This window comes from Orcinus orca, chromosome 5, assembly GCF_937001465.1.
Source record: "Orcinus orca chromosome 5, mOrcOrc1.1, whole genome shotgun sequence".
Classification (NCBI taxonomy): Eukaryota; Metazoa; Chordata; class Mammalia; order Artiodactyla; family Delphinidae; genus Orcinus; species Orcinus orca.
The window spans coordinates 103,557,633-103,570,728 of NC_064563.1; the positions used below are offsets into that span (position 1 = coordinate 103,557,633).

The 13,096-nt window shown below is 42.6% G+C and overlaps 1 protein-coding gene across 5 annotated transcripts in view; it reads right to left on the minus strand.

The window, feature by feature from the left end:
• CRYBG3 (crystallin beta-gamma domain containing 3) overlaps positions 1-10,874 on the minus strand; it is a 114,727-nt gene extending 103,853 nt beyond the window's left edge. For 3 of the 5 annotated variants that reach the window (XR_007477496.1, XM_049709989.1, XM_049709988.1), the window contains exon 1: positions 10,181-10,813. Coding sequence is in view for 4 of the 5 variants with exons in the window: in XM_049709989.1 (XP_049565946.1) it covers positions 10,181-10,798 (618 nt within the window). In the remaining variant the exon portion in view is untranslated. Of the gene's footprint in view, positions 1-10,180 lie in introns of all 5 variants that reach the window. The other 2 variants (XM_004272627.3, XM_049709991.1) reach the window with 2 other exon arrangements.
• Between the last annotated feature and the right edge of the window lie 2,222 nt (positions 10,875-13,096).

The following is a 13,096-nucleotide window of genomic DNA, read 5'->3' on the forward strand; positions in this document are numbered from 1 at the left end:
CTAACATTATATATAAATCTATAGAACTTTCCCCTCGGAATACAAACCCTCTGTAAGCAGAGACACATTTAGATATTCAAACTAGATTCTGAAAAGCAATGACCCATCTAAGATTTTTTAAAGGGTTAAAATTATCTTTATAATTTGTAAAAGTATGTGTACTATTGTAGGAAATGACAAAGCAACATTGTTAAGTGAAAAAAAAATCAGGTTTCAAAATCCTGAAGAGAACTTTTACTTTTTCTAAAAATATGTATACATGTAGACATGCACATAGGAAATGATCTAGAAGAACAGTACTCGTCTCCGGGTGGATAGGGTTATGTATGAGCTGTGCTTTTTTTCTTTTTGATTTTCTTATAATTTCACAGCTGTTTTAGAAAAACATATATTACTATCAAAACGAAGAAAAGACAAGTATTGTAGTTGATTTTAAAACACAAAAACAAGTTAGTGAAAAATGCTAGCAAATTTAAAGTAGACAAATAACTAAACACTAACAGTACAAATATTTCATAATGGCAATTTCTCTGTATCATAATAAATACAACATTGCCAAATAATATCCTTATCTGCCTACCTAGAACAATGGAACAATCAAAAATATTTGGGCTTCCCTGGTGGCGCAGTGGTTGAGAGTCCGCCTGCCGCTGCAGGGGACAAGGGTTCGTGCCCCGGTCCGGGAAGATCCCACATGGTGCGGAGCGGCTGGGACCGTGAGCCGTGGCCGCTGAGCCTGCGCGTCTGGAGCCTATGCTCTGCAACGGGAGAGGCCAAAACAGTGAGAGGCCCGCGTACCACAAAAAAAAAAAAAAAAAAATTATCATACATATTTTCAGCTTTGACTAATACAGCACAATGCCACCCCTCCAGCCAGGGTATGATCCTTTGTGCTTTGACAACAAAGACAATAAAAAGCTGAGCGTTTACATCTCACCCAACCTGTTCCCAGTTATCAAACTTTAAAATTCAAAGTATTTCATTCCTTGTCATAAGCATGGCAGCTATAAAAAATTATGATCTGCCACTAAGGTAGCATCCATGTTTTGTATAAATTTTAGCACAAAGAGTAAAGGAGAAATTTCTAACATATCATGTAGAAATCACACAAAATTAGTATTTGTGAGAGCATTCAAATACCATTTTCATGTCATTTCTGGCACTACCATTTGCGCTACTTGTCATAAAGAAAATATAAAAGGTGTGCTCCTTCAAAAGCATGTTGTACTACTCTAAACAAAACTGTATTTTATATACATGGAAAGGTTGACTTCTGATTTAGTCCCAAAATTATAACACTTATTTTGACTGAATGAATAAAGGGAAGTGGGAAGAGGTGTAAAATAGCTAAGTCCTCATCTACCATCATCAGAAATCAATATAAACTGTCTAAAGTTTACAAATCAAGAAAGAATAGTAAATAGACACATGTACAGAAAGGCCAGAAGAAACAGCTTAAACGAGACTAAAACCGTTTCCTCTAAGAAGAGAGTCTCAAGAATGGGCCTACACCTGTTAAATCCTCCACAGCCCTGTGAGACACCTTGGTACTTATTTTAAGAGGGAAAGAAAGATTTGTGCTATGTCTGCCTTCCCCACAAAACTGCAGGAGTGTTTTGAACCAAAGACCATGTTGCACTGGATTCCCAGAGGCTAGTACAGGGCCTGGCACAAGTGGTACCAAATGAATTCTTGTTAAAACATTGGTGAGGTTTTCAAATCAACTGATGAAAATGTTAGAACCACAGAGAGGAAATACCCAATGCATATTCATATGTAACCTTTCCAGTAAAACAAAAGTCTTCCTAATCTATAAGGCATACTTCTTTATTTTGTACACACCTATTACCCTATGGAGTTTTGGCTGGCACGATAAAGCTGGAAGAGACCTTAGCAATGAGGGCCACCTCCCTCGCTTTATAATCAAAGACAGAGAGCTAATGAACTACCCAGAGTCACACTGCTACTTAAAGCAGATGATTTAGGTGATCTCACAAAAATGAGTTGATTTTTTTTCTTTTCCTGCGGTACGCGGGCCTCTCACTGCTGGGGCCTCTCCCGCTGCGGAGCACAGGCTCCGGATGCGCAGGCCCAGCGGCCATGGCTCACGGGCCCAGCCGCTCTGTGGCATGTGGGATCCTCCCGGACCGGGGCACGAACCCGTGTACCCTGCATCGACAGGCGGACTCCCAACCACTGTGCCACCAGGGAAGCGCAGTTGATATTTTTGATGCTCTGTTAACTCCACCCAGTTTCACATTGCAGACTAATAATACATAAGCCTTCCTCATACCTGCAGAAAGTATCAAAATATCTAATTATTCTGCATTATAAATATTCCATTTACTTATAGGCTTAATCATAATTTTTCTCACTTGAACAAGTTAATGGAGTTCATTCTTTCTTTGGAGAATTTTTGCCAACTCAGGATTATAAATTCTCTCTCTTTTTTCCTCTTTTATACAGAGATATTCACTAGGTCTTAACCAGTCTTTTTTTTTTCTGAAATAGATAATTCACATAATTTTTTTAAGTATAAGAAGGTCTAAAATGAAAAGTCTCCCTCCTGTTCCTCATTAATTCACCCAGTCTCTCATCCTCCCTAAGTAGTTAACACAATACTAGTAACAGACTTTTTTCATACTCCCCCATTTTCATATGCAAACAGTAGCATACTATACACAGTGGTTTGTATCTTGCTTTTTTAATTTTTTACTTAATGTATCTAAGAGACATTTTCTTATCAGTATATAAAAAGCTTTATCATTCTTTTTGACAGCTGTATAATATTCCACTACATGGATATACTATGATTTACCAATTAGTCCACTATTGATGGGATTACACTTTAGTTTTCACCTCTTGCTAATTAAAACAACACTGCAATGATTAAACTTGTAGAGGCAACTTTTGGCCTGTTTACAAACTGTATACAGCCAATGGAATTCCTAGAAGAGAACTGTTAAATCAGAGTATGTGAATGTGTAATACTGATAGAACTTGTCAAATTGCCCTCCAAAGTGGCGTATCAATTTACACTCCCGCTAGTAGTGTATGAGAGTTCCTCCCAACAAACTCAAGTTTTGATTATCAAACAGGTGGAGTATGGTATCTTGCTAGTCTTAATTTGTATCTTTTCCGAAGGAGACTGACTCTTTTTACGTGTTCAAATATAAATTTATAAGTTGTATAAGTGTATATATTTTCCTCAACTTCCAGGACCATAAATTCTTTATTGTACAGAGCACTGATCCAGGCCATCTGGACAGACATCCAGCTGCATGCCATTGTCTTTTATTGCCATTCAATACCATTTTCTAAGGCCTGCCTTCTGTTTGGGTCTTCCCAAGTTAAGCAGGGGATGTAGTCACATAATGCTGTAGGCTTTGAATTCAGGAAGGAAAATTCGACTCCTTACTCTACCACAAGATGTTGACACTTTTGATTAGTTATTGGACCTCTCCAAGCCTTAAATTATGTTATCTGTAAAATGGAGTAAAGATTCCTCTCTCATAAGGTTGCTTTGAGGATTAAGTGAATGTATATGTTTAAAGCCCCAATCATAGGGCTTGGATCTTATTAGGGCCTCAATTAAGGGTGGTTTAGGTTTTTGGTTTTTTTGAATTTTATTTTATTTATTTTTTATACAGCAGGTTATTAGTTATCTATTTTATACATATTACTGTATATATGTTTCAATCCCAATCTCCCGGTTAAGGGTAGTTTAGTTTTGTCATCATTAATCTGTCAGGCAAAAAGAAACACTTGACTAAGCAAACAGTTGTTTCGCTGCTTTGGGATATTTCCAATTACATACCCCCAGGAGTTAAACACTGAGAGGTAATCCTGCTGGAGTTGTACCAGTACTTGGCCTTCACAACTGACAAATAAACATTAAGAATTGGTTATTTCTGGTCACAAAACTTCAACTTATTTCTCTATCAACACCAAGCCATTTTGTATAGGGATTTCCGCTTACTTGGCATGCTGACTTTTTTTGGTTGTTGTTTTTTGCGGTATGCGGGCCTCTCACTGTTGTGGCCTCTCCCGTTGCGCAGCACAGGCTCTGGACACGCAGGCTCAGCGCCCATGGCTCAGGGGCCCAGCCGCTCCGCGGCATGTGGGATCCTCCTGGACCGGGGCACAAACCCGTGTCCCCTGCATTGGCAGGCGGACTCTCAACCACTGCGCCACCAGGGAAGCCCGGCATGCGGACTTTTGAAAGGATGCGCATTTCTGCCTCCATCTAAGACTTGCTGAGTCAAGGAGGAGCAGGCGGGACTGAGGGAAAGCACTTCCATCCCTGCTGGTATAGTTACTGCCACATCTCCCCACTAGTCTGCCTTGGCCAAGGCTGTTCATCAAACCACGCTCAGAGAGAAGTTCAGAGCAGCGAGAGGTCACTTTGTATGAGAAAGTCTTCATACAATGTTTGACCCTCGTGATACAGTACATGCGTTCTGAACCACATGTCACACACACCAAATACATGTTTGGCGCATAATGAGCTCATCTGGAAAATACTGACATACATGTTTATCTCCTCCATTAATTTAGGAACTCTCTGAGGGCAGTTTTGGTCTTTCATTCATCTTTGTATCCCACTCCTTAGCGACATACTCAACAAGTAGCAGTCACTCAAATTTATGGAATGAACAGACTAAAAAAATAGGGCTAACTTTTACTTCATGCTGATACTCTCTTTTCAGTAGAGAGCCTGGATTACTTTCCCCAGTTTCAATTTCTGTCAACCTGTTTTCTTGCTACCACAGTTGTACTGGTGTTTCTGGTATATCTGCACATCAGTGTATTTCATCAAAACTCTGGTTAGGAGATAAAATATTTTATTGAGGGAGTATTATTTTCCTCTTACTTTACAGAATGTGCTATTACCCTTTTTACGTATTTTCCACTGAGATAAAAAAACAAAAAAATGTTTGTTTAATCAGAACTTTCAAAGTTAGAAGTGCTGATTAAATTTACTGCAGGCCAATTTGAGGTACACTTGCAACTCGAACCTGTTTAGAGTGTACAATTGAGTTAGCTTTCAAGGAATTTCCTCAGCAAGAAACAGAATCCCCAAGGTAGACATCTGGCAGACACCCTGTTAAGCCCAAAAGTCAGAAATCTCACTTGAAAAAAAGTATGGTTTCAATACCATAAAACAGTCTATATTTCTAATCCACTGCCAAAGGTAGGTTCTGTGCTTTCCATTAACCTGGAAGCTCAAGATTCTCACAAAATACACAGGGCTGAGGACTTCTGGAATTTTCCAGTCATCTTTATTTATTTTTTATTATTATTATTATTATTTTTGCGGTACATGGGCCTCTCACTGTTGTGGCCTCTCCCGTTGCGGAGCACAGGCTCTGGACGCACAGGCTCAGCGGCCATGGCTCACAGGCCCAGCCGCTCCGCGGCATGTGGGATCTTCCCGGACCGGGGCATGAACTCGTGTCCCCTGCATCAGCAGGTGGACTCTCAACCACTGTGCCACCAGGGAAGCCCCCAGTCATCTTTACTGTTGCAGGCATGAACTACAGATGTGGTCCTTCAACACCACATAGGTATCTCTTATTCCACTAAACTAGTTATCAATTATTCTCTATAGCGTTTCCAAATCAATGAAAATGCAATCATCATAAAAATTCGGAGAACAAAGCTCTTTTTCCTTACATAACTGATGCTGTGGTCAACATTTAACTTGAAGGCCAACAGTTCTCATGCTGGTATCAGGGGCATTATTGACATTTTTTATGAGACTATCTCCTGCACTGCATCCCATTAGCATCCTGGCTCTACCCATTTATCAATCACACTCAGCCATGGTGCAAAGCAAATATCCTCTGAACTTTAAATCAATAGCCAAACACTCTGTCTAGAGAGCTTTATGGTCCCCCATGTTTCAAAATGCCCACTTTAAGGGTCGAGTGTACTAACCCTCGCTTAAAGCCAGTAGTAAGTGCTTTAATGCTCCATCAACAGAGATTCACTCCCTCACCTGAGCTAGGTAAAGGGGACACCAAGATGAGACACAGCCCTGCCTTGGGTCTCGTGATCCTGTCTTACCTTCTATCAATAGCACTATATTGGGACGCTCAAAGGAACAACCAAAAAGAGTATATGTGAAATGGGCCACAGCGTTACCCATTCTGGAATAAAGGAAGGAAAGGTCCAACTGACTTACATATTCAGATGTATTTTGAAGGAGCACAGTTCACCAGGGTGGCGGGCAGAATGGTGTGGAAAAAGAATCAGAGCTTCTGAGTCAGAGAGACCCAATTTCAAATCTCACCCCTGAAACTTACTCCTGTCATGATTTGGAGTAAATCGTTTTCCACTGGGAGTGCTATCACTCTCCCTGCCACCCACCCAGGTGGAGGTGTTTCGAGTTCTCCCAATGACCGGAGGATGCAGCTGGCAATTAGCGGGTGGGGCTACAGATGCCAAATGTCCTGCAAAGCACAGGAGAGCCCAGTTCAACAAAGAACTGTTCCACCCAAGATGCCAACAGTGTCCATGCCTAAGAACCCTATCATCTTCAGTGTGCTCAACTGTCAGAATAGTGATAAGCATACCAACCTTCCAGGCTGAGGGTGACGTTTAAATGAGACAAGTAAAAGTACCCAGCCCGTGAGGAAGTGCACAGTGGGCCCTTGAATAAATGCTGTTCTCGCCTTACTATCCCCCTCCCGAGTTTACGAACGCTGTACGGAGCTCATTTTAAACACGTCCATCATGTGTGATATAGCAAAGAAACAAAACTGAGCAATCATCTTCTCAAAGTGGGGAAAATTAGAAGGCAGGTATCCTCCAGATTTCAGTTTAGCAGTATCTGTTTGAAAGACCTTCACAAAAATTCTCTAAGCTTTAAATTGAGAGCCAAACGCTCTTTATGGCCCAGCACTAATCTAGCTTTCTTAACGCCTCTTTCACTCTGCCCCACTAATGTATACAGCCCCCAAGAGATCATAACCTCTGAAGGCTTTTGCTCAGCCTAGAAGACCCACTCCCTATTTCTCTCTTCGTGGCTAAATTCTCTACCTGTGAAAAACACCAGTGCCTTGAAGGCCCAGGTAAAACCACCTCCACCATGAAGCCCTCCCTGCTCTCCCCTATCACTTCTAATGAGTCCATTCACTGCATGCTCATAAACTGGGCTAAACATTATAGCAGTGAATTGAATTCAGTTGCAGTTTTCATCTCTATAACACCTAAAACAAATTAATATAAACACTTCCTGGATCTGGTCAACCACCTAAGACATAAGTACTGAAATGTAATTCCATTGCCAACACCTGAATTCCCATATACAACAGTGTTGATGCAAACAGGCCTTCTTTAACTGCTGAAGGTTAATGAGAACAGCAGTGAACACAATATATAAATGATGTGTTCACAGCAAATGATGCCCAAATAACTTAACAGCACACCATAAAAGCAAAAGTTTTCCTATGGTTCAAATAGGGAAATATTGGACCACCTGAATCATGTCATGGTACACAGTGCTAGAGTCCTAGCAACCCCCAAAAAACTTGTGTTTGTCCCAGTTGGTACCATATGCATTTTGTGAGTAGCCAAAAAACAGCTGTTAGGATAATGCTGTAAATTTTACTTTTATTGGTCTTGTGGTTACGTTTGTGTTTAATTTTTAATTCTGTTCTTAAGAAATTGTTAAGGAATTCTGTTCTTAAGGAATTTATGTCCCATTTGTGTTTGTACACACACAGTTACATCACAAAATTCACGTAAGCCAACACTGGAAGTGCAGAAACAGAGACTATACAACCCAAGTTTGAGAGAATGCATTTTGTTTTGAGTACATGGAAAAGTCAGAATGCAGGGATTAATCCTTAATGTACGTTAAGGGGGCTCAGAGTTGCAGGCACTGCATAGGACTTAATACTTGTTCATTAACTGAAAAGAAGCTGTGTGACTTTGGGGAAGTTTAACTGTTTCTTATAGTAAAATGAAAATACTGATCGTACAGGTCTGTCCAACCTCAAAGCGTAATATTATTAAAAGTACTCTGTCAATTGTAATGGGCCAGACACACCATAGATGGTAGGATGACTGTTTTCAAGTGGTCTTCTTCCCTTCTCCCAGTTCCTTGAGAGAAAGGACCTTTTTCTCAGTCATCTTTACATCCCTACCACACCAAGCCCCTCGTGTTCGAACAGACTCCCCTGCATCTAAAATCACCAGTACAAAAGGTAAACTAGGCTCCCAATAAAATCAAAAGCTTTTACTGCCTCTAAAAATAAACAGCCAAAACCCCCTTCATTTTGAAATAAGATCACAGTGACAAATCGCAATTCTGTTTCCAATCTTGTTAACACCAGGTGCTGTGTTACTAGGACATTGTTTCCGTTAGTTTCATTAAACTTTCAATAAACGCTTTGTGTCTGTTTATATCCTTGAAAAGAAAGATTTAAACTCATTTAAAAGGTAAAACACCCACACAAAGGATTATCTCCTATCCCCTTAACATCTGGCAAGTTCTAAAAAAGATAAGGACACAATTAGTGTTCATATAAGCACAATTAAATTTCTCATTGTCAAAAAGCCACAGTGTGTGCCTCTCTGGAGATGAGAATGGAGGAGTGGTAAGAAGACAAGAGACAAGTTGCTGTAGTGGTTAGCTCCAGAGAGAAAAGAGATTTGAGAAGTGCCTAAAAAGCCCAAAGAGGGCAGGGCAGCAGGCAGGGTTTCAGGACAATTCTGATATAAACCTGAAATTGGCCTGCCTATTCCCTGCTAACACTGACACAAGTTTCCAACTTTTGCTGAGTCTACTTGGGATTTCTTTTAAACACTGCCTCCATATTATCCAAGGCTGTTAGTGCTGTTACAGTGATGGGAGGCACCACAGGCTGTCTGCCCACACCAGCATTCAGACATTCTGGTTGAGCCCTGTCAGACTTCAAAACTATTTTTAACTACTGTGTAACTCTGAATTTTAAATTTTCTCTTAACAGGGCAATAATAGCTAAAGCTTCCCAGGAGAAGTTTTCCAAATATTATATAGGAGCTTTCTTGGAAAGATGAGGCATTTTATTAACAGATGGTCAAAATGGAAAGATTTCACAAATAGGGAAACTGAGGAACACATAAACGACTGGAATCAAATCACAAGACCTGAATGAATATTGATGGAATCAGCTCAGTCACAGTTACAGTTCTGTTTCCTATCCATTTTTCTTTGAAGCCCTCCACGAAGGCTTTAACATCTGAAGTAAACACAGCTTTCTGGAGAGCGTCCTTCCAATCACATGAGTGATCTTCTAGTGCAATTTGGGGGAAGACGGAGCAGTAAGCCTCTCTTGCCATCAAAAGTTTAAAACAGCGAGTTGTATATCACTTAACCCCTCTTCCTCCCTCGGGACTCAGATGAAAGGACTCAGGAATAGGTAGTTTTATTAGACATGAATTTTTTTTTAAATTTCGATTTTATAGCAGCAGGTGGAGAAGGAAAAAGGACTGCAGAGAAGGGGCAAGTTTTCATTACTGAAACCAAGACAGCTCGAGTCCTGGTTTCTGGAATTTGTCTGGGAACTTGAGGCAGATGTTTCCGAAGAGACATGGGAAAGAAGGACGGCATCATCTAAATGTCAGGCAATGGTAAATAAGCCTAGCGAGGGTTTTATATTTTGATGGAGTCTTGGGAACTCAGCATCACCATTCTTTTTTCTAAAAAAATCATTTTGAGAAACTATGAATAAAATGGTAAAATCCCAGCCAAGGGGGTGGCGCTCCAAAGCGTTACCTTTCCCACAGAAGTGGTTTTCGGATCGCGCCCTCTTTGCCCTGGCGGATGGCTGGGCTCACAACTGTTTCCCATTACTGTCGGCAGGACGCCGGGGGACTCGCTTTTGCCGCAGAACTTGGAGAGCAGACGCGACTGCGGGACGGGAACCGAATCACATCCGGGGAGGGGAGGTGGGGAGGCAGAGCGCCCCGCGGGCTGGCGCGGCCTCGGGTCACGAACTTCTCCCGGATTTAACAAACCAAGCGATGCGGCACGAGAACTGGGCGAGAAGGACGAAAGTTGAGCAATGGAGGAACAGAAAGTGGCGAGCGCAGCCTGGCCGAGAGCGGCTGGCTGCGGACACCGGGGCCAGGAGCCCCCCGTCCCGCGAGTCGGCGCAGGGCCCCGCGACGTCCCCCCCGCAGCTCCCACCTGGCTGCGCCCCGGCCCGGCGCGGGCGGCTGGCTTGTTCCCGGCCTCTCCTCCTCTTCCTCTTCCTTGTCCCGGGAAGGGCTTCGGGGAGCGAAGAACCGGGAGAAGCTGTGCCAGGGGGCGCCGCCCCTCCTCCGGCCGCCGGACATCTCCCCGGCGCGGCAGCCGGTCCGCGGCCGTCCCCGGGGAACGCGTGAGACGGTGTCCTGCGCCCTGAGACCGGCGCCGCGGGACCCGGCGAAGGCAGGACTGACTCGAAGCGGGCGGGCGGGCGGGCGGGCGGTGCGGCTCAGTCCATCTCCGGCAGGAGAAGTGCGGGCACGATGCGCTCCCAGCGCGGCTACTTCTTGCGCTGTGCGGCGGCTCCTCCTCCTGCCCCCAGCCCGCCCGCCCCCGGGAGGAGCCAGAGGCCGCGGCACCGCCCCGAGCCCGGGCCCCGCGGCCGTCCGCCACCGCCGGCCAGGCCCTCGCTGCCGGCGCTGGCCTGAGACCCGTGGGGACGCGGAACCCCGCTACGCCCGGCTCCGGGATTCCCGCCCAAACGAGCTCCAGCCCGTTTGTCTTTTCGCTCAAATTTTCCTTCCTATTACTGATTTGTTTTTCTATCTTCCAGCCCATGGACGGAACAGTTTTCAGACTTTTGAAAGAAGTTCATGAACTAAAGTTTGTGAACACACCTGGTAAACTGCGGTACCAGAATGGCCTGGGCTGCCTTTCAGCTAACTAACAGCTGTTCCTAAAACAGCTACCCGGGGCTGCAGAAGATGAGGTTACCCCGTGGCCGAGTCTTAGAAGTGGAGGGCTCCGTAGGTGCCTGGTCTAGATCTGTCAACAACTCGTTTCTTGTTCGGCTGGCTTACTACTGTGTGGAGTAACTTACCCTAACCCAGATGTGTTTTGGTATTTCTCACGCTCCGTGTTACATACTACTCCCCGGCGAACCCTCTTGCAAAACGTCACTGATCAAAAACAAGTGTAATGCAAACTTGTAAATGCTGGAACAAATATTTTGTAGTTATTACACAGACGTCACTGAAATCTGGAGACCAAAAAAGGTCCTTAAGATTTGCTTTTAAATATGTCTAAATACTGTAGTTTGGATTTTCTCAGTTTTTAAAAGAAGTTACATACAAAAAGCTGTAATAATTAATGTATGCAACTTGATGAGTTTGAAGATAAATATACACCATGCAACCATCATGGCAATCTATGCCATAAAACCATCCATCACCTCCAAAAGTTCCCTCCCACCCTCTTACTTATTATTATTATAAACACTTATGACGTAAGATCTGCCCTCTTAGCAAAGTTTTAAGCATACAATGTAGTATTGTGAACTATAGGCACTGTGCTGTAAGTAGAACTCTAGGACTTACTCGTCTTACATAACATCAACTTTGTACCCTTGGAATAATACCGCCCTGTTTCCCCATCTCCAGCCCCCGGCAACCTCCTTTCCACTCTCTGCTTCTATGGATTTGACTTTTTTAGATTCATTAATATAAGTGAATCCATATAGTGTAGTATTTGTCTTTCTATGTCTGACTTATTTCACTAATATAGTAGCACGATTTTTTTTTTTTTAGTTTTTTATACCCTAGTGGCTAGTAGAGAAAATATCAAGGGGCCCATACACCGCAGGTGTTTTGTTTTAAAGCTAAGCTGCCCCTGTGAGGGTGTAGAAATCAGAAAAGTGAACATCCTATACCTGTTCACTGAAAATGTTATACAGGTAAATGAGATAAAAATGAAATGTCCAAGGCAGTTTTGACTTGGGGGAGGGGCAGGAAGGTACCCTGGGGTCATCCCCCCTCTTTCTTTGGAGTCCTGGAGGAAGAGAAGGTTGCTGATGAGTCGATTGGATGGCTATACACCCCAGGTCATTTCAACACCAGCTGATGGCTGTTGAGCCTCCCTGCCACACCACAGCTGCCTCGCAGCAGCACTCCAGCCCCTACTAACTGCAGCAGAGCCCAAAACCAATCACTCTAATTTGTTCTGGCTCAATTTAACCTACCAAAGTCAAATCAGTCTAGTTTCCTTCTGCTGGGTTCATCCCACATGATCACTCAAGATTGGAATCGTCTGGGATCAAAAGTGCTAGTCAGCACCTTCTCTTTTGCAAATCTTTCTTCCCTCTCTGTGAGTCTGAGAAAAAAGGGAAAAGCTAGATTAATACACTAGAATAAGACAAGTAAAATTCCCAATTCGAGCCTTATTATTTTAGGGAAGAATCTCCATTAAAGACCAGCTTACCAGAAAGCCCAGAGAATATGAAAGCAAAGAAAGTATGAAGCAAACCATTCTCTCCATCTAGAAGGGCTAGAGAATTAATCTCCCCAAAGGAAAGTTAAATAACTACCAGATGTGTCCACCACTTGTACTGTACTGTACTGACCAAAGCAAGCCCTACACCCTAATACCTACCCAGAGGGTAGATTTTCAGGAAGTCTTTCTGGGGATAAAAACTTACTGGGCACAGTAAGATTTATTACCGAGTTATGGTTTTATCTAATAATGCTTTTTTTTAAAGAAAGGATTTCTCTAAAAAATAGTTGTCAAGGAGAATGCTGTGATAGTCATATTCTTTCAATAACCACTATCCTTGGTAAATGAGAAGGCATAGAATCATGATGGGTAAAGTCCTTCATTCATATAGAAACTTTTTATAGTATTGGTGGTGATAGTATATGTAGTAGAAATAATGCTAATGTTCATCCAGCTAGAATCCCTTCTATTAATAAACAGCTTGCAAAGGTATAATATAAATGTTATTAGAGGCCCCTAAAATGAACAGTTGGTCCAATACAGACCCATGATATATATATATAAATATTTATATTTTATAAATATTTATATATATATTTTTTTTCCTCAAAAGCAACTACTTCACGAAGGAAACAATGTCTAACGATA